Raw genomic sequence first — 26,828 nt, 5'->3', positions numbered from 1 at the left:
CCTTGTTTTAAATTTTAAAACGCTATCCTAATTTATTAGCACTGTGCCCAGTGACAAATTAAGTCATATAATGATACTTTATTTTTTTTATCTTATATTGTTATTTCCCCCACCAGAAAATGAGTTCTATTCAATCAAAAAGAGTGTTTTATTCATCTATTTCAACAAAACTCTGAAATCTAGAAGATATTTAGCTACTGAGGTAAATGAATAAATGAATGAGTAGATGAATAATTGGATAGGTGAATAAATGAACGATTTTGAACAGATATTTCTTTACATTGTTCAATGTGACAAGCATATAGATCCATAGAATAAAACACTATAATATAGTATCTGAAAAAAAGTATGCTTCAACCAAAGAATTGTCATACATGTTTTCACCATTTAGCTAAATTGAATGCCTGTGAATGACCAAAAACACCATTCATCTATGTCTTTACTATAGTGCTCCCATCTTTTTGTAGATATTATTGCTCAGTCCATAATTTAGCACATTATTCTTATATTTTATTTATTTTTAAAGTTTTTATTTATTTATTTTGAAAGAGAGAGAGAGAGCCAGTGGGGGACAGACAGGGAGACAGAATCCCAAGCAGGCTCCACACTGTCAGTGCAGAGCCAGATGTGGGACCTGAACTCACAAACCATGAGATCATGACCTGAGCCAAAGTCAAGAGTCCAAAGCTAATTATCCTGAATCACCCAGGCTCCCCTTAACATATTATTTTTAAAACTCAGCTCCTAGTGAAAACTGGGTGGCTCAGTCAGTTGAGCATCCAACTCTTGATTTCAGCTCAGGTTATGATCTCACTGTTTGGTGAATTCAAGCCCACATGAGGCTCAGTGATTTATGGAGCCTGCTAGGGATTCTCTCTCTCTCTCTCTCTCTCTCTGACCCTCCCCCACTTGTGCTTTCTCTGTCTCTCTCAAAATGAATAAATAAACTTTAAAAAAGTCCCTAATTTCTATGGACACTAAATATGGAATTATTAAAGATTAAAGTGTTACAAATCAAAAAGTTACCTCTAGATAATGTTTTAGAATTAGTCAATGAAATGAATCCAAAGTTAGGACTGAACTTTCTTCTATGCTTTCTGGGTTATAGACTAAAATAAGTATCAAAGAAAGAGGGAAACCACCTTCCAAGATGGACCAGACTCTGAACAACAGTTGCAGGATAAAAATTGTGATCTATCACAAATCCCACTCCCATCCCACTAGTCTCCTTACTGCCCCTCTTACATCTTTGTTTCTGAGAGTGTAGATTAGAGGATTGAGGCTAGGCGTAACAACAGTATAAAAGAGGGCAATGAACTTGCCTTGATCTTGAGAACTTCCTGATGGTGGCTGCAGATATATGCACATGATTGGAATGAAAAAGAGAGACACAACCATAAGATGGGATCCACATGTTCCAAAGACTCTCTGAAGTTTGAGTGATGACTGCATCCTAAACACAGCCAGGGCAATGGCAACATATGAGCTGAGAATCAGGATGAGTGGTATGAGGACGAAAATGGAGCTTGTGGCCAGAAGGGTCAGCTCATTAGCACGGGTATCAACACACGATAATCGCAGCAGTGCTGGAACTTCACAGAAGAAATGGTCCACTTGGCGATGTCCACAGAGGGGGACCCAGAAGGTAAAGGAGGAATGAAGTGCTGAGGCGATAAAGCCACTGACCCAGGAAGCCACAGCCAACAGGTGGCAGAAACGAGGGTTCATGAGCACAGTGTAATGTAGGGGTCTACAGACAGCTGCATAACGGTCATATGACATGACCACCAGGAGGACACACTCTGTGGTTCCCAGTGCAAGGACAAAGTAAAGTTGAATCATGCAACCGGCATAAGAGATGGTCTTTTCTGGGCCCCAGAGATTGACCAGCAACTGAGGGATGGAGCTGGTGGTGTAGCAGAGATCCAGAAAAGAGAGGTTTGAGAGGAAGAAGTACATGGGAGTGTGGAGATGGGCGTCCAGGCATGACAAGACAATGATAAACAGGTTGCCTATCAATGTCGTCAAGTAGAACATCAAGATAAGCACAAAGAGAACTACTTCCAGATGAGGCCAATGTGAAAAACCCAGTAGAATAAAGTAGCCTTCAGAACTTTCATTTTTCCCCATCATCATTCATTTTTTCCAGTACCTGAAGAAAGAACCATAAACTCAAAGGCTGATAACTCAAAGGTTGTTAAACACTGGTCAGTAGTGTGGGGAAAACCTATGCCGTTTCCAAAATGCTCTTGTTTCAGTAACATTTTTATAGTTTTGTTTTTATTTTTCATTCACATATTTCTTCCTGTTGTAGATAAAATCAATAACTTCTGAAGTGAATGAGTTCTTTTTATGAATCACTAAATTGCTATTGGATAAATAAAGATTAAAGATTAAGTTCCATAGCCAGGAAGACCATCTTCATGAAAAATAATCTTTTTAACAAAAAAACCTTTCAATTTATTCCTCTTTTATGTATTTTCAGGCCATTTCCAATTTTGTGGTTACAAAGAAAGGAATATCTCTACTCTTAATAATCTTACATATAAATGAGAGCCTACCATGAGATGAAAAACAACTGAGTACCAACTTTAAAATGTTAATATTTGGTGAAAAAAATAAATTTCAATTGCATTATGATTACAGGAAGAAAATATTCTTATTCATTTATGTATGCTAACGACTTATTTTTAGACAAAAAAGAAATAGCATCAACTGGAAGTATAAACAAAGGCTCACGTGTTCACACATACATCCCAAAATGAGTATTCACACTATGAGCTAAACTAAAGGTCTTAATACTAATTGAGACGTGAAATAAGGAGGATTCAGTGATGGAATACTTCCAACCATAAATGAGACTAGAACTAACTTTGAAAGACCAAAATGAAATTACAGAATTGAAGAAAATTGCAGAGGAAGAAAAAGGAAAAGGGAAGGTGTTTAGAGCAGGAAGCTGGACAGGAACCTGTGGTTCTTGGGACTAAATGTGAATCCCAGGCTGTGAGGCTCGGGCAAGAGCTGGAAAGACAGTTTCCACAAAATTTCACATGCTTTAGGACAGCAGCTAAGACATTTGAACTCTAAGTCATAATTTATAATTATTCCACATTTTTAGGTTTTCTACAATTTCAAATTGAACTTCTGAATAGAAAACTCACTGATTTTTAATAGGCAAAGATATGTGAATATTGCATAAAATCCATTTGTAAGTTTCTTTTATACTTGATCTTTTGTGCTTGTTTATTTTTGTGAAAAATAAAGTTTAGGAACTCCAATGTGTATTAATAATTTGGTTTTCATTTGCTTGTTTTCTCTTGTGTGTTACCAATCTTTCATAGAAAATACTAACACTTTATAATTGTTGCTAAAAGATATAGTAACCCACATTTACATGTTCCCAAATAGCTTTGCCCCAACACATCTCCCCTCACCCTCTGACAGAAGACAGCAATCATAAATTCAGGCAGAAGAGACCCACATACAGTCTTTTGAAGGACTTTAACTAGCTCAAATATTATAATATTAGCATTTTTAAAAGATGTAAGGGATGTCTAATTGGTCAAACTACAGCTGGAGAGACAGGAACATTTAATGTGGCCCAAAATTATTAAGATCGATTCACAAATATATCTATACACCATTTTATATTATTCGTAATGTAAGTGTCATTAACCTCATGAGGGATGGTGGAAATTTATCAAGGGATTTTTTTCTTATTTTCCTAAAATGAGAGGCAATACACCACAAAATATTTTAACTCAAATGTTGTGGGTATTTCCTCTGAGGTAGTCAAAAGTGTCTTGCCTTACAAAGAAAGCTGTCTGAATTCCTTTGTACATTAATTAAAAGAAAGCAGCAGTTGTGTAACATTTAACTGCAATACCAGCCATTGTTTAGCATTCTCCTAGAAGTGAAAAGGAATAAGAGATAAGGGACAAACTATCCAGAATTCGTAAAAAGAGAAATTTAGAGATTTATGTCTTGATTTTCTTCTTAGAGGAAAAGAGGGAATGAAGGCCCTCTAAAGGTAGCTTTAGAATTGTGGAATAAAGTATCTTCTATTCTTTGAAGTCAAACATCATGGGAAAAATGGGTGGCTTAGCGCTCTCTTTTAACCCCAGTGTCACTAACAGACATTCTCCTAATTCCTTTCATGTCTGTGTCTTTGAACTAAACCTAGCTCTTATCCAGGGCTCTCTCAGCTTTTCCATACTGACCTTCATATATTTGTCCCTCTCCCCACTGTTCTCTTCGTGCTCTATGCTTTACCATTTACAAAGCAATCAAGCTCTCTGGATATCATGCAACCTGAGACTATCGACCTAACTGACTTCCTGTACCAACTGTGCTAATGTTCAAAATCTAACCATGGAAAGCAGAATCTAAAACAAACTGTGGCTATCACTGTCACAGAAAAGAAAGGCTGAGCTTGTCAAGAAGATGTGCTTTGAGCAGAATGCAAGAATTCTTTAGGGCATTTAAGGTGTCAGGGGATGGAACCCTCATCCCAGAGCAAATAGGGCCTTTAAGGAAACAAAAAGAATAATGTGACTTTCTTTCCTTGACTGGGACCATGGGGAAGACAAATCCCATAATTGCAATTAATACCCTTCAAGGAACTGTCCAGGTTAGAGCAGTGTAATATTCACAAGAAGAAAACTCTTCACAGAAATTCCTTCAACATGATGTTGTCCTTGTACTGGGACACCACAGAACTTATTACCAACCAGTGGGGTAAAGTTACTTTGAATTGTATTGTCAATGAAAGGAATGGGTTCTGCTGATTCACCTGATTTTTCCCCTGCCCCCCATGGCGGTAAAGCCCAAATTTGAGGGACTATTGGTTAGAAGTAGGGGAGATTCAGGAGCCATGAAACAGAAAAGATGGAATACATTAAAACTCACCTTTTCATTATTAACCTGGTGCTTTTTGAGAGTGGAACTACACCTTTTATGCTTTCCTGATTGTCTTATAGAATCAATTACAAGTTTATGCCTAAAAAAGTTTAGAAAATCTATGTAAGAGTATTTATAGCCCTAACTCCACTCCTTCCCTCAGCTTAGTAGACAGCTGCCATATCTATTCTCACTCCAACAGAATTCTGGTATTTCATTCTCTGGAGAGGTCTCTAAACTGCAGGTTGCTAGCCACATACCTTAATTAAACCCTAAACCTAGCACTAACCCTAACCCCAAACCATAATTCCTAATCCCTAATTAAAATCCTAACCCAAACCTAATCCCTAGAGAGGTCTTTGATCTACAGGATACCAGCCACATAATATAACTCTGGGGTTAACACTAACACCTTCCATAAACCTAGCCCTAAACCTTACCCTACTCCTAGATATGAGGGGGTAAAATGTGGTATATATAGATACAATGGAATATTACTCAACCACAAAAAGAATGAAACCTGGCCATTTGCACAGGATGGAGCTAAAGTATTATGCTGAGTGAAGTAAGTTTATTAAAGAAAAACAAATACCAGATGATTTCACACATATGTGGAATTTAATAAACAAAACCAACAAGCAATGGAAGAAAAAAGAGAGAGGTAAATGAAGAAACAGACTCTTAACTATAGAGAACAAACTGAGGGTTATCAGAGGGAAGGTGGGTGGGGAATTGGTTAAATGGGTGATGGGGATTAAGGAGGGCACTTTTTGTGATGAGCTCCTGGTGTTGTACAGAAGTGTTGAATCACTAGCTGCTACACCTGAAACTAATATTACACTGTATGTTAACTGGAATTTAAATAAAACTTTCAAAATTGAAAATAATCCAAATATTTTCAAACCTTTTATATTGAACATTAAGGTGATCTCTACCAATTTTGTTTATTATCTCAAAAATCTTCCATTAACAACATTCCTTGGCTTCCCATTAAAATCCCTCTGTCAGGAAGGGATTTTTGTTTCCTAATAACTAATCACACTGCTAATGCTATGGCCTGTTTTCTGTATTGCATGCCGACTCATCTGAGTCTAGCAAGAGTCACAGATACTCATTTATTTTTATTTTTTATTAAATATAATTTATTGTCAAATTGGTTTCCTTACAGCACCCAGTGCTCATTCCAACAGGTGCCCTCCTCAATGCCCATCACCCACTTTCCCCTCTCCCCGCCCCCATCAACCCTCAGTTTGTTCTCAGTATTTAAGAGTCCCTTATGGTTTGCCTCCTTCCCTCTCTGTAACACCCGCACCACCCCCACCCCGTTCCTCTCCCCCATGGTCTTCTGTTAAGTTTCTCAGGATCCACATATGAGTGAAAACATGGTATCGGTCTTTCTCTGCCTGACTTATTTCACTTAGCATAATAGTCTCCACTTCCATCCATGTTGCTACAAATGGCCAGATTTCATTCTTTCTCATTGCCAAGTAGTTTCCATTGTATGTATAAACCACATCTTCTTTATCCGTTCGTCAATTGATGGAAATTTAGGCCCATTCCATAATTTGGCTATTGTTGAAAGTGCTGCTATAAACATTGGGGTACAAGAGCCCCTATGCATCCACACTCCTGTATCCCTTGGGTAAATTCCTAAAAGTTTTAAGTTTGTATCTCCCTTATTCCCTCCAAACTCTAGCAGTGCTGTGGTTCTACAATGAGCTAAATTTATATCACTTGTCTTTCACATTTGAACTCTGTCTGTGAACATTTGGCTTTATATACTGGCTTCCAATTTTACACTGGTTCTTCATGCCCTCCCTAATAAAGATAGCAAACACTTATAGTGCACTTAATAGGAGTTAGACTATTTAAATTTTTTTTAATGTTTATTTATTTTTGAGACAGAGACAGAGTATGAATGGGGGAGGGTCAGAGGGAGAGGGAGACACAGAATCTGAAGCAGGCTTCAGGCTCTGAGCTGTCAGCACAGAGCCCGATGCGGGGCTCGAACCCACGGACTGTGAGATCATGACCTAAGCCGAAGTCGGATGCTTAACCTACTGAGCCACCCAGGTGCCCCGGAGTTAGACTATTTTAAACACTTTACATATATTGACCCTTTTGATTCCCACTGTTACCCTACAAGGAAGGCTAGTCTAATTATCAACTTCTCGAGATGAGGAAATTGAGGTTCAGAGAACTTAAGTCACTCATCCACTACCACAATGTGAGCATGGGAGGCAGCATTTAAAACCAAGTATGCTGGCCCCAAAGTTAGAACTCTTTGTCGCTTTGATGTAATATTAAAGTTCAGCCGCACACATTTTGCAAATATATGTGAGAGATAAACCACTGCCATACAAAGCCATGTTCCATTAACCTAAACCATTAGAGTCTCTTGTGATTTTATAGAGAAAATATGTTATATTCTGTTTGTATAAGTATAGGAAAGTGCAATATATTTTGTTATGTATGTTACATTAAGATTACACAATATTAATCTCAAAATTTATTTTATTATAGAATTTAATCATTTTTAAAAATATTTTAAAACTTCCAAACTCATTCTATTAGGCCATGATTACCTTGATTCAAAACCAGACAAAGACCCCACTAAAAAGAATTACAGACCAATATCTCTGATCAACATCAATGCACAAATTCTCAACAAGATACTAGCAAACCATTTCCAGCAATACATGAAAACAATTATTCACCATTATCAATGGTATTTATTCCTGGGCTGCAGGGATGTTTCAATATTTACAAAGGAATTAACGTGACACATCACATTAATAAAATAAAGGTTAAGAACTACATGATGTTCTCAATAGATGCAGAAAAATATTTGACAAAATACAGCATCCTTTCTGGATAAAAACCCTCAAGAAAGTGGGGATAGAAGGAACATACCACAACATGATAAAGGTCATATACAAAAGACCCACAGCTGATATCATTCTCAGTGGGAGAAATCTGACAGCTTTCCCCCTCAGTCCAGGAACACGACAAGGATATCCAACTCACCACTTTTATTCAACATACTACTGGAAGTCTTGGCCTCAGAAATCAGACAACAACAACAGCAAAAGTAATAAAAGGCATCCAAATCCAGCAAGGATGAAGTCAAACATTCACTCTTTGCAGATCACATGACACTCCACCTAGAAAACCTGAAAGACTCCACCAAAAACCTGCTCTAATGGATACATGAATACAGCAAACTAGCAGGATATAAAATCAACATAGAGAAATCAGTTCTATTTCTATAAGCAGTAGAAAGAGAAATAAAGGAATTGATCCATTTAAAATTACACCAGATAAGGGGTGCCTCAGTGGCTCAGTCAGTTAAGCATCTGATATTTGGTTTTGGCTCAGATCATCGTCTTGCATTTTGTCGGCTTGAGCCCTGCAGCAGGCTCTGTCCTACCAGTGCAGAGTCTGCTTGGGATTCTCCTTCTCCTTCTCTCTCTGCCCCTCCCCCACTTGCTAACTCTGTCTCTCTTGAAATAAATAAATACATGTAAAAACAATTAAAAAATAAAAAAATTACACCAAACCCATAAAATACCTAGTACTAAGCCTAACCAAAGAGGTAAAAGATATGCACTCTGAAAACTCTAGAAAGATTATGAAAGAAATTGAAGAAGGCAAAAAGAAATGGAAATACAGTCCATGCTCATGGATTGGAAAAACAAATATTGTTAAAATGTCAATACTACCCAAAGCAATCTATGCATCCAATGCAATCCATATCAAAATACCACCAGCATTCTTCACAGAGCTAGAACAAGCAAACCTAAAATTTGTACGGAACCATAGAAGACCCCAAATAGCCAAAGTAATGTTGAGAAAGAAAACCAGTTAGAGGCATCACAATTCCAGACTTCAAGCTGTCTTATAAAACTGTAATCATCAAAATAGTATGACACTGGCACAAAAAGAGACACTTAGATCAATGGAATTGGATAGAGATCCCAGAAACAGACCTACAAATGTATGGCCAGCTAATCTTCAACAAAGCAGGAAAAAATATCCAATGGGGAAAAAAAACAATCTTTTCAGCAAATGGTGTTGGGAAAACTGGACAGTTGCAGGCAGAAAAATGAACCTGGACTACTTGCTTACAACGTACACCAAAAGAAATTCAAAATGGATGAAAGACTAAATGTAGGACCAAAACCATCAAAATCCTATAGGAGGAAACAGGCCACAATCTCTTTGTCTTTGGCCACAGCAACTTCTTACTTGAAATATCTCCAGAAGCATGGAAACAAAACCAAAAATGAACTACTGGGACTTCATTAAGATAAAAAGCTTCTGGACATGAAGGAAACAATCAACAAAACTAAAAGGCAACTGATGGAATGGGAGAAGATATTTACAAATGACATAATGGATAAAGGGTTAGTATCCAAAATCTATAAAGAACTTATAAAACTCAAATCCCAAAATCATCATCATCATCATCATCATCATCATCATCCAGCGAAGAAATGGGCAAAAGACATGAACACTTTTCCAAAGAAGACATTCCAATGGCTCACAGATACATGAAAAGATGCTCAACATCACTTATCATCAGGGAAATACAAATCAACACCACAATGAGATACCACCTCACACCTGTCAGAATGGCTAAAATTAAAAACTCATGCAATAACAGATGCTGGTGAGGATGCGGAGAAAAGAGAATACTTTTGCACCATTGGTGGGAATCAAACTGGTGAAGACAATCTGGAGAACAGTATGGGGGTGCTTCAAAAAATTTAAAAAAGTATATTTTAAATTAAAAGTAGCAATTGCACTGCTATGTATTTATCCAAAGGATACATGAATGCGATTCAAAGGAGGCACATGCATTCCCATGTTTATAGCAGTGCTATCAACAATAGCCATGTCATGGAAAGACCCCAAATGTCCACCAACTGACAAATGGATAAAGAAGATGTTGTATATACACACAAGGGAATATTACTCAGCCATCAAAAGAATGAAATCTTGCCATTTGCAACAATGCAGATGGAGCTAGAATGAATTGTGCTAAGCAAGGTAAGTCAGAGAAAGACAAATATCATATGATTTCACTCATATATAGAATTTAAGAAACAAAACAGATAAAAATAGAAAAGGGAAGGAAAAATAGGGTAAAAACAGAGAGGAAGGCAAGGCATAAGAGGCTCATATACAGAGATCTAAGGTTTGCTGGAGGGCTTGGAGGGATGGACTAAATGGGTGATGACATTAAGGAGGGCACTTGTTGGGGTGAGCCCTGGTTGTTATATGTAAGTATGAATCACTAAATTCTATGCCTGAAACCATTATTACACTATAAGTTAACTAACCTAGATTCAAATGTTTAAAAATTGTATTTTATATAGTTTTATATACATATATGACATTTATATAATGTTACAAAAACATTACATAATAACATACAAGCATTGTATAATAAATATTATATTACATATAAATATATAAACATTATATAATAATACATGCTCAAATATGTGCAATATATGCATATATAAATATAAACATTATATAAAGTTTATATATGTATATGAAATAAAGTTCACATTATAATTACTCTTGATCACCTGTAGAAGAGTCACCTGTTCCAAACTTCTCTATCCCTGATACCTTTCATGAGTAAGTACCCCCTTTGAAATACTTTGACTGTTTCTTTTGGCATTTAACTATTTCCAAATAACACACTCAAACTGCTAATTATTATTTTGTTTAGATAATATCTACTAAATCCAACCTGAGGAGGCCTATCACCTTCTTCTCCTTTATGTATCTGTAATTAATTAACAAGCACACTTACTCTCCTCAGTGACAACATCCTCCTGCTCATGGGTGCCATCATGGAACCTCCCTCCCATAATCATCATCCTAAAATCATTTTCCATTTTTTTTCTGTAGTAGTCTGTGTTAGTGGATCCCATGCCTTCTTCTTTCTGGTGAAGCGCATTCTCTTTTGGTGATTTTCTTAGCTGTGACAAATATAGTTTTATTCCATGAGTGTCTGATTGAGAGAAGTGGTTTCCATTTGTGCACTGATCCTGGCTTCCTGATCAACGGATTGCAGACAGAACAATATGTTCTTGAGTTCAGTAAACCTGGTGACAGCTTACCATTTCTGCCAGTAATTCTCCTGCCAACATGACATCACCAAAGAGTTACAGCAATCTTCCAGTAATGGAACCCATAGACATAGAGATCTACTCTATAAAGAACTCAAAATTTGGGGTGACTGGGTGGCTCAGTTGGTTAAGCATCTGACTTCGGCTCAGGTCATTACCTCACAGTTGGTTAAGCATCTGACTTCGGCTCAGGTCATTACCTCAGTTTGTGAGTTTGAGCCCCACGTCCAGGCTCTGTGCTGACAGTTCAGAGCCTGGAGTCTGCTTCAGAGTCTGTCTCTCCCTCTCTCTCTGACCCTCCCCCACTCACACTGTGTCTCTGTCTGTCTCTCTTTGGAGAATAAATCAACATTAAAAAAAAAGAATTCAAAGTTTAAGGAAATTTGATGTGCTGTGGGAAAACACAGAAAAACAAGTCAAAAATCAGCAAAACACCATATTAACAAAATAAAATTAACAAACAGATATATATTGTTAAAAGAACCAAACAGAAATTCTGTAGGTGAAGAATACAATAAATGAAATGAAATATGCAATAGAGAGTATTTACATCAGATAGATCAAAGAGAAGGAAGAGGGAGCGCCTGAGTGGCTCAGTCAGTTGGGTGTCTGGCTTCAGCTCAGGTCATGATCTCAGGGTTCATGAGTTGAGAGGCCCCTGTGCTGACATCTCAGAGCCTGGAGCCTGCCTCAGATTCTGTGCCTCCCTCTCTCTCTCTGCCCCTCCCCTGCTTGTGCTTTGTCTTTCTCTCTCTCTCGAAAATAAATAAACAGTGAAAAATTTAAAAAAAGAGAGAGAAGGAAGAATCTGTGATTTGGAAGGTAAAAAGTTTGAATTTACTGAGTTAGAAAAGAATAAAGAAAAAAGAATGAAAAAGGGTGATGAATGCCAGTGATCTATGGGATGCCATCAAATGAAACAATGTGCAAATTAATGCAGTTCCAGAAAGATAAGAGAGGGCGAAGGGAGAAGAAACCTTATTTAAAAAAAAATAATGGCTGAGAAATTCTTAAACCTGGGGAGAGATTTGAATATCCATATTCAATAGGCTAATGTATCACCCCATAATTTCCATACAAAACTATCTTCCCTGGGTCACTGGGGTGACTCAGTCAGTTGAGCACCTGGTTCTTAATTTTGGCTTGGATCATGATCCCAGTGCCATGGGATCAAGACTCGAGTCAGGCTTTGCACTGGGCATGGAGTCTGCTTAAGATTCTCTCCCTCTCTATTCATGCCCCTCTGCCCTTCCTGTACTCTCTCTGAATTACTTTTTAAAGTTAAAAAAACTATCTTCTCCCAAACACATTATAATACAACTGTCCAAAATAAAAGACAAATAGAGAATCCTAAAAGCAGCAAGGAAAAAAAAAAAAGATGGTAACCTACAAGAGAAATCTGAAGATTTCTCACCAGAAAGTCTGTAGGCCAGGAGAGAACAGGATAATATCGTCAAACTGCTGAAAGAAAGAAAAAAAAAGCTAAAGAATACTCTATCCATCAAAGTTATCCTTTAGAAAGAGAGAGGTGAAGAATTCCAGAAAAACAAAAGCTGAGGGAAATCATCACCATGAGACTTGTTTTCCAGATGAAAATTATTCAAGCTAAAGTACAACAATACTAATTAGTAACATGAAAAGGGGTCCCACACGGTGGAGAAGTAGGGGGATCCATACTTCCTGCTTCTCTCAAACAAAGAAGTGCAGAAGCCAAAGGACTTTGAACATCAGAGCCTGGGAGGAAAAGAGACTGAATCTACCAGGAAGAAAATGGGAAAGCTGGAAAAAACATAGGTGGCTGACTGCAAACTGGGGGACATAAAAAAAAAAAAAAGGCCGTGTGGGCACGGATGGGACCCCCTCTGGGGGAGAGACAAGAGAAGAGAAAGAGCAGCTAGGGAAGTGTAGGACCATATCTGGACAGGAGAAACACCTTGGACTGAGACGGAGAGGGATCCAATCTCTAACTGCAGGGCTCTCTTCGGACTGGGGCCGGCTCCCTGTTCATACACCTGAGAAGGAGGAGTGCCAAGGCCTGTGTGCAGTGGTAGGTCAGGGACTCAGTCCACAGTTGGAGAAAGTGGTTCCCTCCCTAGAGGGCTGTGCAGTAGTACAAAGGCTGCCTGCATCACCACTCCTGGGCTCAGTGGGTGGGCCAAGGGCGCAGTCCTCAGGAGGGAAAGGCAGACGTCTCCCTGGAGTGCGAGTGCTGTAGGAAAAGACAAAACCTGCCTGCATCTGCCACCCTGGGGGCTTGTGGTGAGGTTGGCAGTGGCATAGTCTAGAGTAGAAGGAGGCGGCCATCTCTCTGGAGTGCTGTGGGAAAAGACAAAGCCTGCCTGTATCTGCCCGCATCCACAAGGGTGGTAGCTCAGTCTGCAGTAGGAGAAGGCTGTCCTCCCTGAAGTGTAGCGGCACAGACAAAGCCAACCAGGACCACATATCAGGTGGCACTGACAGGCACTTCCCCAGTGCCAGAGAGCATGGAGTGGGACTTTAATCCTAGCCAAGCGCAGGGTCAGGGGAGTTGGCGGAGCAAGAAGGACCACCCCGTCTGCACCCATGGCACAGTGAGGCCAACTCAAACAGAATCCACTGGGTCCCTGTCCATGGAGAAGAGACTGGGTGATCACCATTCCCCACCCCCCCCCCACCAAGGCGGGGCCTCAGGGATCACTCCCAGGGCCCATAGGGAAAGTGGGTCCAGACTACACCAAACCACGCCACTTAGCACTGGGTAACTGTGTATCTATCGGAGCTGGACAGACCCTGCGGACAGCTCATCCCAACAAGCACTGCAGCATTGCTTGGATTAACTCTAGGTCAGTCCTGGCTAGAAAAATATATTCTCCACCCCCCCCCCCCTTCTTATCTCTTCCCTCCCCTAGGCTGGTTACTCTGGTTATTGGTTTGTCTAAACAGACATATTTAATCCATTGTCTTGACACATGTTCTACACCTCCTTCTTTACACTCCTTTATCTCTCTCTGGAATAATCAAGCCATATAGTTTCTCTGTCTGGGTAACTTTATCTTTGTTTCGTTTTTCCCACCTCCTTCTTTATTTTCCTTTCTCTCTCTGCATTAAGCCTTTTAGTCTCTCTGCCTAGTCAATGTTTATTTTTTTTCTTTTTCCCCCCACTCCTGTCATTTCTCTTTTTGTATCTGCTCTTCCATTAGCACTGCCTCCACCCTCTTCCTTACATGTAGTTGGTGTTTTGGGGCTTTTTCTTTTTAGTCTTTAGCTTTTTGTTTGTTTGTTTTCGTTTATTTATTTGCAAGCATTTGCATGTTTTTCCTCCTGTTTGTCTATCTGTTTTCCTTTACAGGGCAACTCCAAGGAACAAATCAAAGCATACCTGGTGGAGGGTCTAAAATATCACTAGAGTATGGTAATAAAATAACGAAAGTTACAATGACAGAGAGCAAGTAACAGTCTCTGGAAAAACACTTTCTGAAGGGCCAGGCCCTGGACAGTGTATGACCCTCCTTTAATATAGCAGTGTTTGCAGGTACAGAGCACACAACAAGCTTTTGAAAGCATGAGGACAGAAAACTAGCCAAAATGACAAAACGGAAGAATTCTCCTCAAAAGAAGTCCAGGAAGTAGCAACAGCTAATTAATTGATCAAAACCGATTAAGCATTGTAACTGAATAAGAATTTAGAGTAATAGTCATAAAATTGCTGTGCTTTTTATGCTTTTAAAAAAGCATAGAGGACAGCAGAGAACCTATTGATATGGAGATCAAGGGACTAAAAAATAGTCATGATGAATTAAAAAATGCTATAAGTGAGGTGTAAAATAAAACAGAGGCAACCGCAGCATGGACTCAAGAGGCAGAGGGGAGAATAGGTGAATTAGAAGATAAAATTATGGAAAAAGAGGAAGCTGAGAAAAAGAGAGATAAAAAAAATCCAGGAGTATGAGGGGAGAATTAGAGAACTAAATGATTCAATCAAATGGAACAATATATGTATCATAGGAATTCCAGAAGAAGAAGAAGAAGAAGAAGAAGAAGAAGAAGAAAAAGAAGAGGAGGAGGAGGAGGAGGCGGCGGCAGTGGAAGAGGAGGAGGAGGAAGAGAAAGAGAGAGAGAAAGGGGCTGAAGGTGTACTTGAACAAATCATAGCTGAGAACTTCCCTGATCTGGGGAAGGAAACAGGCATTGAAATCCAAGAGGCACAGAGAACTCCCTTCAGACATAACTTGAATCAATCTTCTGCATGACATATCATAGTGCAGCTGGAAAAATACAAGGATAGAGACAGAATTCTAAAAGCAGATAAACGGACCCTAACATACAAAGGTAGACACATAAGGGTAGTAGCAGACCTATCTACTAGAAACGTGGAAGGCCAGAAAGGAATGGCAGGAAATCTTCAATGTGATGAACAAAAAAATATGCAGCTGAGAATCCTTTATCCAGCAAGTCTGTCAGTCACAATAGAAGGAGAGATAAAGTTTTCCCAAACAAACAAAAACTGAAGGAATTCATCACCACTACACCAGCCCTACAAGAGATCCCAGGGGGGATTCTGTGAGTGAAATGTTGCAAGGACCACAAAGTACCAGAGACATCACTAAAAGCATGAAACCTACAGATATCACAATGACTCTAAATCCATATCCTTCAATAATAACACTGAATGTAAAGGGACTAAATGCCCCCACCAAAAGACATAGGGTATCAGAATGGATAAAAACAAGACCCATCAATTTGCTGTCTACAAGAGACTCATTTTAGTCCTGAAGACACCTTCAGATTGAAAGTGAGGGGATGGAGAACTATCTATCATGCTACTGGAAGTCAAAAGAAAACTGGAGTAGCCATACTTATATCAGACAAACTAGGCTTTAAATTAAAGTCTGTAACAAGAGATGAAGAAGGGGATTATATCATAATTACAGGGTCTATCCATCAGGAAGAGCTAACACTTATAAATGTCTATATGCTGAATACAAGAGCTCCCAACTACATAAAACGATTAATCACAAACATAAGCAACCTTATTGATAAGAATGTGGTAATTGCAGGGGACTTTAATACCCCACTTACAACAAGGGATAGATCGTCTAGACAATAAAGAAACAAGGGCCCCGAATGATACATTGGATCAGATGGACTTGACAGATATATTTAGAACTCTGCATCCCAAAGCAAGAGAATATACTTTCTTCTCAAGTGCACATGGAACATGCTCCAAGATAGATCACATACTAGGTCACAAAACAGCCCTTCATAAGTATACAAGAATTGAGATCATACCATGCATACTTTCAGACCACAATGCGATGAAGCTTGAAATCAATCACAGGAAAAAGTCTGGAAAAGCTCCAAAAGCATAGGGGTTAAAGAACACCCTACTAAAGAATGAATGGGTCAACCAGACAATTAGAGAAGAAATTAAAAATATATGGAAACAAATGAAAATGAAAATACAGCAACCCAAACGTTTTGGGATGCAGTGAAGGCAGACCTGAGAGGAAAATACATTGCAATCCGGGCCTAACTTAAGAAACAAGAAAGATCCCAAATACAATATCTAACAGCACACCTAAAGGAACTAGAAACAGAACAGCAAAGACCCCCCAAACCCAGCAGAAGAAGAGAAATAATAAAGATCAGAGTGGAAATAAACAATATAGAATCTAAAAAAAACTGTAGAGCAGATCAATGAAACCAAGAGTTGGTTTTTTGAAAAAATAAACAAAATGGATAAACCTCTAGCCAGGCTTCTCAAAAATAAAAGAGATAGAACACAAATAGATAATTAGTAACATGAAAACATGTGAAAATTTGCAGCACACTCACAAAGGTAAATATATACTAAAATTCAGAATATTCTAATACTGTTATATGGGGGTGTTATTAACCACTTAACTATAGTATAAAGACTAAAAGACAATTGATTTAAAAATAAATATAGCTACCCTAACTTGTTAATAAACACAATCAAAGTCAATAATTTGTGACATTCAGCATAAAAGGAAAGAAAAGAAAAGTGGTAAAGGGTTTTCTACAATTGATGTTGCTACCAGCATAAAGTAGAATGTTCCATATTATATATACACGCATATATATTTATATAATATTTATGTACATACATATTATGATTTATGTAAGCTACCTAGTAACTACAAAGCAAAACCTATACTAGGTTTCCAATAGATCCAATAGATAAAGAGAAGGGATTCAAAGCATATCACTATGGAAAATCATCAATTCACAAAGGAAGGCTGCAAGAGAGGAAGAAAGGACCAAGATAATTGCAAAACAGCTGGAAAACAGTTAATGAGATGGCATTAGTAATATATTACTAATCAATCATTATTTTGAATGTAAATTAATTAAATTCTGCAGTCAAAAGATACAGAATAGCTGCATGGGTTTAAAAAACAAGATACAGAAATAGGCAGCCCAGAAAAAACTCACTACAACTTTAAGGGTACACAGACTTGTGAGAGGATGGAAAAAGATATTTCACACAAAAGATAACCAAAAAAAGCAGTATATATTGATATCACAAAAATATAAGCTTTAAGCTAAAAATTATCAAAAGAAAAAAGAAGGTCATTATATAATGATAAACAACCGATTAATCAGAAAGATATACAAATTGTAATAGGTGTACATCAGAGCACCTAAATATATAAAGTACATACTAACAGAACTTACAGAAGAAATTAAAGAGCAATATGATAATATTGGGAAATTTAATTTCCCATGGTCAGCAATGGTTAGATCATCAGACAGAAAATCAATAAGGAAACAATGATTTTAACACATTAGACTAAATGGACATAACAGATATACACAGAACATTTCATTCAGCACAACAAAACACACTCTTCTCAAGTTGAGATGGAATATTTTCTAGGACAGATCATACAGTAGGACAAAAGCAGGTCTCAACAAATTCAAGAAGATGGGAATAATATCAAGTATATTTACTGATGACAATGGTATAAAAATAAAAATCAATAACAGTAGGAAAGCTGGAAAACTCACAACTACATGGAGATTAAACAACACACTGCTGGATCAAATGGATCCATTAGATTGAAGAAGATATCAAAGGGAAATTAAAAAAAAATATCCTAACACACAAAAAAGTGGGTATGTACATACCAAACCTTATGTAGTAAGAGCAGTTCTAAGAAGTTTATAAGAATAAATGTATACCTCAAGAAAAAAAATCTTGAATAAAAAACCTAAATATATACCTCAAGGAACTAGAAAAAAGAACAAAATAAGCAGAGAGTTAACAGAAGGAAGGAAATAAAATAAAAAATAGAGCAGAAGTAAGTGAAATAGAGAACAGGAAAACAACATAAAAGATTAACAAAACCATGAGTTGGTTCTCTGAAAAGACAAAATTGACAAACCATTAGCTATATTAACTGAGAGAGAGGATCCTAATAAAGAAAATTATAAATGAAAAGGAGTCATTCAGCTGATGCCACAAAAATATAAAGGATCATAAGGGACTATTACAAACAATTTTACACCAACAAATTGGACAACCTGGAAACATACAATCTCCAAGATTGAATAATGAGGAAACAGAAAATCTGAGTGAAATAACATGATTGGAAGCCCTAGCCAAGGCAATAAGACAAGAAAAAGAAATAAAAGGAATCCAAATCAGACAGGAAGAAGTAAAATTATCTGTTTGCAAATGACATTATTATGTATACAGAAAATCCTAAACGTTCTACTGCTCCTTTTTTTGGAACTAACAAACAAATTCAGTGAAGTTTCAGGATACAAAATCAACATACAAATATCAGTTGCATTTCGATGCACCAACAGCGAATTACAGGAAAAAAACAAAACAATAATCCCATATACAATAGCATCAAAAGGAATAAAATAATTGAAAATAAATTTAACCAATGTAAATCATTTTCACACTGAAAACTCTTAAGACATTGATGAAAGAAATTGACAAAGACACAAATAAGTGGAAAAACATGTCTTGCTCATGGATCAAAAAAATAATAAAGTTAAAATGTTCATAATACCCAAAGCCATCTATAGATTTAATACAATCTCCCCCCTAAATTCCAATGGCATTTTTCATAGAAATGGAAAAAACAATTCCAAAATTTGTATGAAATCTCAAAAAACCCTGAAGAGCTAAAGCAATCCTAAGAAAGAAGAACAAACTATAGTCATCATATTCCTTGATTTCCAACTATATTATAAAGTTACATGGTTTTGATTATTATTCCAAGAGAATCAGTATGTGTACAGACTTATCTTGTACTAATCATACATTTATTTATTTATTTATTATTTTTTTTTTTTTACTAATCATACATTTAAAAAAAAAGGAAAATTTGGTAGACGACTTACAAATTTGGAAGACAAATATTCCTAACGTGAATATGAAGCTCTAACACATTTTTAGATAATCCATGAGGTTTTCAGTATTGTATGGTGGGGGTGGGTGGAATTGGAGCAAGAGAAGGCTCTACAATAGGTCCAGGCTGTGGTGCGAGAATCATCAAATGACAGCTATGACTAGGAAGACCATATTGTCTCAGTTTACACAATTTTCAATAATGTTCCCTTTTCTGTTCAGAAGTATCCTAATTTAGCTAATAAATTATATGGTCATGCTGACTGTGTCCTAGAAGTTACAAGCCCACTAGCATCTGTGGAACAAGAACGCTGTGTGGAGTTTCTGCCAAGCTCCAGTAGGGAAATGGGAATGCATGCTGACAACAATTCTCTACGTGAAAGGGGCATCTAACTTACTGTTCATCTCTGCTCAAAGAAGTTGATTATAGGCCACAAAGTAACTAGATAGCTCAATCTGCCTATCATGAAATGATTGATATGTGATCTACCAAAATCATAAAGTTGGACACTCTGGGGGACATTTCATATTTAAATATGAATGTCACCCATAGGACCAGGCCTGAACAGAAGTCACATGTAATTCATTTGGGGGTGGTTCTTCACCCACTTTTATACATAAGCAAAATGCATGTGCTAGGCTCAGAGCCTTGTGTTGTCTTACAGACTTACTCCTTCTCCCTCAACCCAAACACACAGGTTTAGGAGACATTCCCTGTGGTGTGAGAAGTTCTCTATTAAAAGTGGATGTAGGATTGAAATGTCCAGACTTGGTTAAAATTGAGACAACATCAAAATAGACTGGTACTGAATCTAAGATTTGGCCTTGCCACCATTTCATTCTTCTTGAATACACACCTACCCACAATGCACAAATTACAAAATAAAGCACAATACCATCAATAGAGCAGAAACATCATGTTTACTCCTGCCCAATTACAGTAACCCTTCTCAGAGATGATCACTATTATTAAATTCATTTTATATTTATCGTATGTATGTATGTATGTATATTATTGTTCTTTACAATTTAATACATATTAATGTATCATTATTGAAGTACATGGCAATATACATATTTTTCTGCAGCTTGTTTTTTCAAGCCCTGTTACACAGAATAATTATGCATTAAAGATAATTATGATCATTATCTCTGGAATGTACAAAAACATGTTGCCCCTTTTAGGACATATTTCCCACAGAGGTTCCTACCAAATCCTGCACCCGCTGCCATTCTGGGTGAGTGAATGATGCTTATTACTGACAACATCTAAGAACTGAGGTGGCAGCAGCATTGAGGGGATGATCCAGCAGCCCCACTGCTCAAGGCAGGGTCAACAAGGGCAGGACACAGGGAAGGGTGACCTACTCACTTCGCCTTCAACAGTAAACAGTTCTTAATGGCTTTTTCTTCCCTGAAAGAGATGACCCCAGAGATTACCTTGCTGTGTGAACAAAAATGAAATATTGGAAACTTCAATAGCTGACTGAGAATAGGGACAAAACACCTCCTCAGGTCTCTCTTCTGAGTATGAGAGCCCATGGAGACCAAGAGAAAATGAAATCCTCACTATCAGTCTCTGTATTCAGCCAGCTCAATAATGAGATCCCAAGGGTCTGCCTTCCTACCTAGGAAGAAGTAGATACTTTGAATATCTCCCTAACTACATTTCTAACTTTAAACAAAAAACACTGCTCTCTAACCAGGTCTACAGAGATGTCCACACCATTGTAGGAAAAGGATGAGCAAGTGCAACAAGCCTAAAATCTCTCAGAACAGAGTGGGACTACCATCAATAAATCAAACGATAGTGCCTTGATCATTCCTCACTATCCTAGATCATAACTGCCCTATGGGTAATTAAGATAGTTAATCAAGGATTAATGAAAAAAAAACTCTTTATTTTTCACTTATAAGAAAGTGAAAAGGCAAGAAAAGTTCAAGTGACCAAAACTCTGGAATGTGTTTTTTAAGTATAGTTGACATCCACATTATATTAGTTTCAGGTGTACAACCAGTGATTCAACAATCATATACATTATGAAATGCTTACCACAATAGATGTAGTCACTATCTGTCATCGTACAATGTTATTACAATATTATTGACTATATTCCCTTTGTTATGCTTTTAATTTCTGTGACTATGTATTTATAACTGGAAAACTGTACCTCTTATTCCTCTTCTCCTATTTCACCCATCCCCCTACCAGCCCCTCTGGCAACTACCAGTTTGTTCTCTAGTCCATTTCTGGTTTTGTTTGCTCATTTTGCTTTTTAGATAGAAATCTTGCCATTCAAAACAATATGGTTGGACCTAGAGGGAAGGACGCTAAATGAAGTAAGTCAGACAAATACCATATAATTTCACTTACATGAAGAATGAAATTTATATTGATTTAGATTCATATATGCATCAATCATACAAGGAATTACCTGAACATTTAAACATTCATATATTTTTTTGTATCTACTCTGTCTTTTAAATCTAAAACCATGCACGTGTTATGGCTGAGTAATATTCCAACGTGTCTGTGCGTGTGTGTGTGTGTGTGTGTACATACAAACAAACAACATCTTTATCCATTCACCTATCGATGGACACTTGGCTGTTTCCATATCTTGGCTATTATAAATAAGGCTACAATAAACATAGGGGCATATATTAGTGTTTTTCTTCTCTCTTTTTGCACTTGTGTTGAGCACTGAGTGATGTATGGAATTGTTGAATCACTATATTACACATATGAAACTAATGTAACACTGTATGTTAACTATCTAGACTTGGTAAAATAAAAGTGTTTTTGTTTTCTTTGGGTGAGTACCCAGTAGTGCAGATGCTGTGTTGTACTATTTCTATTTTTAACTTTTGAGGAACCTCCATAATGTTTTCCACTGTGGCTGCACCAGTTTGCATTCCTACCAGCAGTTCATGAGGGTTCCTATTGCTCCACATCCTCGCCAACACTTATTTCTTGGCATTTTTATTTTAGCCATTCTGACAGCTGAAAGTGATATCTTATTGTGGTTTTGATTTGTATTTCCCTGAAAAAAATTTGTTCAGTGTTGTTTGAACATCTTTATGTGTGTCCGTTGGCCATCTGTATGTATTCTTGGAAAAATATCTATTCAGGTCCTCCACCATTACAAAGAATGGTATCTTGCCATTTGCAACATTGATGAACTTAGAAACTTCAATGCTGAGTGAAATAATTCAAATAACATATGATTTCACTCATAGGTATAATTTAAGAAAGGAAACTAATGAACAAAGAAAAAAGAAGAAAAAATATTTTTAAATACAGAAAATAAAGTGGTAGTTGGCAGAGAGAAGGTGGGTGGAGGGATGGATAAAATAGATACAGGAAATTAAGAATACACTTATCTTGAAAACCACTAAGGAATGGATAGAACTGTTGAATTGTTATATTGTACACCTGAAACTAATAGAACACTGTGTTAATTATACTTTAATTTTTATACTTTAATTTCAAAAGGAAAACACACACACACACACACACACACACACACACACACACACACACACAATAAAACCATGAACTTTGGAGCAGGAAAAAACTAGACAGATTTTTCCACAGACCACTATCTTGTGTGTGTGAGTGAACATTTGAGTGGTGTCAAGATTGCATCTTAAATAAAGCACATGCAGCCAAATAATCTAATACAAACCATCCTGAAGTTTATCATCAAATTCTTATTTGGTTCCAGCACCCCAAAAACTTTGGTGTTTGATCATTAAAAAACACTTCAGTTATTTTTGGTTAAGTGTTGTAAAAAGGGCACTGTTATGACCTGCTAATTTTTTTTAAATGTTGTGAGAAATCAGTTAGGTGCTGTGTTGAGTTCTGTGGTGGTTTTAGTATGAGATAAGAAACCTGAGTTGCTAGAGAGCAAAAATGTCAGGGAATCGGTGGGGGCAGTGTCAAAGACAAAATTTCAGGCCCCATTAACCAGGTTAGTAATTGGTTACATTAAGTTTAATGTTTGGGGTGAATGAGATTTTAAAATAGTACTTACCTTGTAGAATTCAAGTTATTTTTTAGCCAAATCTAAATAGAAAAATCACATTAAATTTTAGCTTACTAAGAATCTAGCTATAAATATCCAAGCTAAAGAAGATAACCAAGCTAAAGAAGATCCACTTGTCTACATCAAAGAAGGACCTACAGGTAAAAGATGCTGACTTAAGAGAAAATCTTTTCAAGACACCTTGAAGATACTCATGAAAAGAAGTAGTTTAAACAGCTCCCAGTGCTAGGTGGGTGAGCCAGTGCCACCTTGGATGTTGCTGGTCAAACAAGACCTTTCCTGGTATCATTCCTTCCCCTGCAGTTGATAAGATGAAGAACAAAAAGAAACCTATGCAAGGAAAACGAGAAGATGTGAAATATGTCCTTTTGCCATTTCTGTCATCTAAAAAATTGAGAGAAAAAAGAGTATTTTTTTGAGATTTCTTTTTTTTTTATGAAATTTATTGTCAAATTGGTTTCCATACAACACCCAGTGCTCATCCCAACAGGTGCCCTCCTCAATACCCATCAACTACCCACCTCTCCCTCCCACCCCTGACAAACCCTCAGTTTGTTCTCACTTTTTAGGAGTCTCTTATGATTTGGCTCCCTCCCTCTCTAACCATTTTTTTCCTTCCCCTCCCCCATGGTCTTCTGTTAAGTTTCTCAGGATCCACATAGGAGTGAAAACATATGGAATCTGTCCTTAAAAAAGAGTATTTTTAAGTGAATTTTCAAGAGTTGATTATTAATAAAACTGAGTATCTGAATTTTTTGAACCAATACTATCTTTTACTTAAGAGACCGCAAAGACTTCATGGACGTTGCCGGATTTTCATTCAGAGGATAAACTAGTGCCTTAGATTAAGTTAAATTTAAATTTAAATTAAAGCTGATTTCAAAAATTTTTTTTTAATTTTTTTTTAATGTTTATTTACTTTTGAGACAGAGAGACAGAGCATGAACGGGGGAGGGTCAGAGAGATCAGGAGACACAGAATCTGAAACAGGCTCCAGGCTCTGAGCTGTCAGCACAGAGCCCAACGCAGGGCTCGAACTCATGGACCGTGAGATCATGACCTGAGCCGAAGCCAGCCGCTTAACCGACTGAGCCATCCAGGCGCCCCCCCCCCCAATTTTTTTTAAATAAATAAATTAAAGCTGATTTCTATTATACCAGTGGATACCTCTGGTACATTATTACTTTCAATGGCACATTAGAAGAAAGTAATTTTTAAATGCTTTCCATAAACAGTTTGTCTGCACTTAACAATGGATTCTCAACCAATATGTGAGGACTCTTACAATGGTGATGCCCCTTTTCCATTGTAATTATTGGGAGACTCATTACTTGTATTCATTTTGGAACATTCTCAGAAATATAATAACATGCTTTCTGAAGTCTATGATTATTTTCAGAGTTGATATAAACTTCCTTTCTAATGAACACTGACAAGGTAAACACTAATATGCCAGAAACAATAGAACATATCTTCAATTCTGAAACTCATTTGAAATTCATTTTGCTCCAAATTAACACTAAATGTCACTTTGATCATATTGAAGTTGTACTATCTAATAAGTAGGACTATTTTTAGTTAATTTTAGAGTAGTCATCATTGTCCCAGTATAAATTAACTTAAAAAAAGAGAGCTTAATTTCGAATTGTTATTTTTTTGTTAATAAAATCCAACTTCTACTTTCAAAAAAAAGAAATTTTATTTCTTTTCATACTTGGGTAGTATACATTCACAGTTTTTTTAAGTAACGAATGAGAAAGTTAAAATGAAAGTCCCACACCCTCCAATCCTAGTCTCATGTCCCATAGACAACCACTGTCATTGTCTGCATAGGTACAGCGTGTCCTGCATACATATACATTACAAGAGGAAGTCCACCACATATGGGATTCTGCAAGCTGATTTTGGTTGGATTATAATAATACTTACCTACGTTCCTCATCACTACATATTAATCAACTTTATTTTTGTGAGTTTACGTATGCATATTCACATGTTCCTGTTGATATTTAGATCCTTCACCATTTTTCACATTATAAGCAACATAGTGCCCATGGTTTTATACATTATGCAAATATATCTATAAAAGTATTTCCTAGAAGTACAAATATTCAAGATTAAAATACTTGTGTGTTTCGGTATCTGATAGATGTCAAGAAATTGTTTCTCAAATGTTTACACCAATCACATTCTGGCATCTCTCCCAGAAATCCTGTTTCCTCATCATCTCTCAAGCTTGGTTTCTCCCCATTGCCAGTTCTAAAATACATGCCGGGAGAACCCAAGAAAAACAGAGTCTCATCATCTTATTTTACAAATCGAATTGTAAGAGAAGTAGAATCCAGTTTCACATGCTTGAGGGCTATTTATATTTCCTTTTCTGACAATAGCTTCCACCTGATCTTTGCCCACATCTCCTACTGTTTTCTGCTGGAATTCACATAACTGATTTGAAAACTCCTGTTATTTATGAAGGAAATTGGTACTTATATACAATGGAATATTACTCAACCATCAAAAAGAATGAAATCTGGCCATTTGCAGTGATGTAGATGGAGCTAGAACGTATTATGCTAAGCAAAATAAGTCAGTCAGAAAAATACAAATACCTTATGTTTTACTCATATGTGTAACTAAAGAAAAAAACATGAACATATGGGAAAGGGAGAAAAGAGAGGGAAACAAACCACAGAAGGCACTTTTTCCCCCTTATGGGTATCTTTTTCTTTTTCATTTTTTTTTCAGAATAGAATTTAGAGATTCATCACTTACATATAACACCCAGTGCTCACCCCAACAAGTGCTCTCCTTAATGCCCATCACCCATTTAGCCTATCCCCACACCCACCAACCCTCCAGCAAACCTTAGTTTGTTCTCTGTATTTAAGAGTCTCTTATGGTTTTTCTCCTCTCTGTTTTATATTATTTTTGCTTCCCTTCTCTTATGATCACCTGTTTTTTTTCTTAAATTCCACATATGAGTGAAATCATATATTTGTATTTCTCTTACTGACTTAATTCACTCAGAATAACAAACTCTAGTTCTATCTACATTGCTGCAAATGGCAAGATTTTATTCTTTTTGATAGCTGAGTAATACTCTATTGTGTATATATACCACATCTTCTTTATCCATTCATCAGTCGATGGACTTTTAGGCTCTTTCCATACTTTGGCTATAGTTGATAGCGCTGCTGTAAACATTGGGGTACGTGGGCCCCTTCAAATCAGGACTCCTGCATCCTTTGCATATATACCTACTAGTGCAAATGCTGGGTCATAGGTAGTCCAATTTTAATTTTTTAGGGACCCCCATTATGTTTTCCAGAGTAGCTTCACTAGTTTGCATTCTACCAGCAGTGC

At 37.0% G+C, this 26,828-nt stretch overlaps 1 protein-coding gene across 1 annotated transcript; it reads right to left on the bottom strand.

Moving 5' to 3' along the window:
- Positions 1-1,197: 1,197 nt before the first annotated feature.
- LOC121018420 (olfactory receptor 2J3-like) lies at positions 1,198-2,176 on the bottom strand. The gene has a single exon (XM_040457149.1). The coding sequence runs from the start codon at positions 2,134-2,136 to the stop codon at positions 1,198-1,200; it is 939 nt and encodes a 312-aa protein (XP_040313083.1). The 5' UTR covers positions 2,137-2,176.
- Positions 2,177-26,828: the final 24,652 nt, after the last annotated feature.

This window comes from Herpailurus yagouaroundi, unplaced genomic scaffold, assembly GCF_014898765.1.
Source record: "Herpailurus yagouaroundi ecotype Mexico unplaced genomic scaffold, PumYag 219, whole genome shotgun sequence".
NCBI lineage: Eukaryota > Metazoa > Chordata > Mammalia > Carnivora > Felidae > Herpailurus > Herpailurus yagouaroundi.
This window is presented reverse-complemented; position numbering and strand designations above follow the sequence as displayed.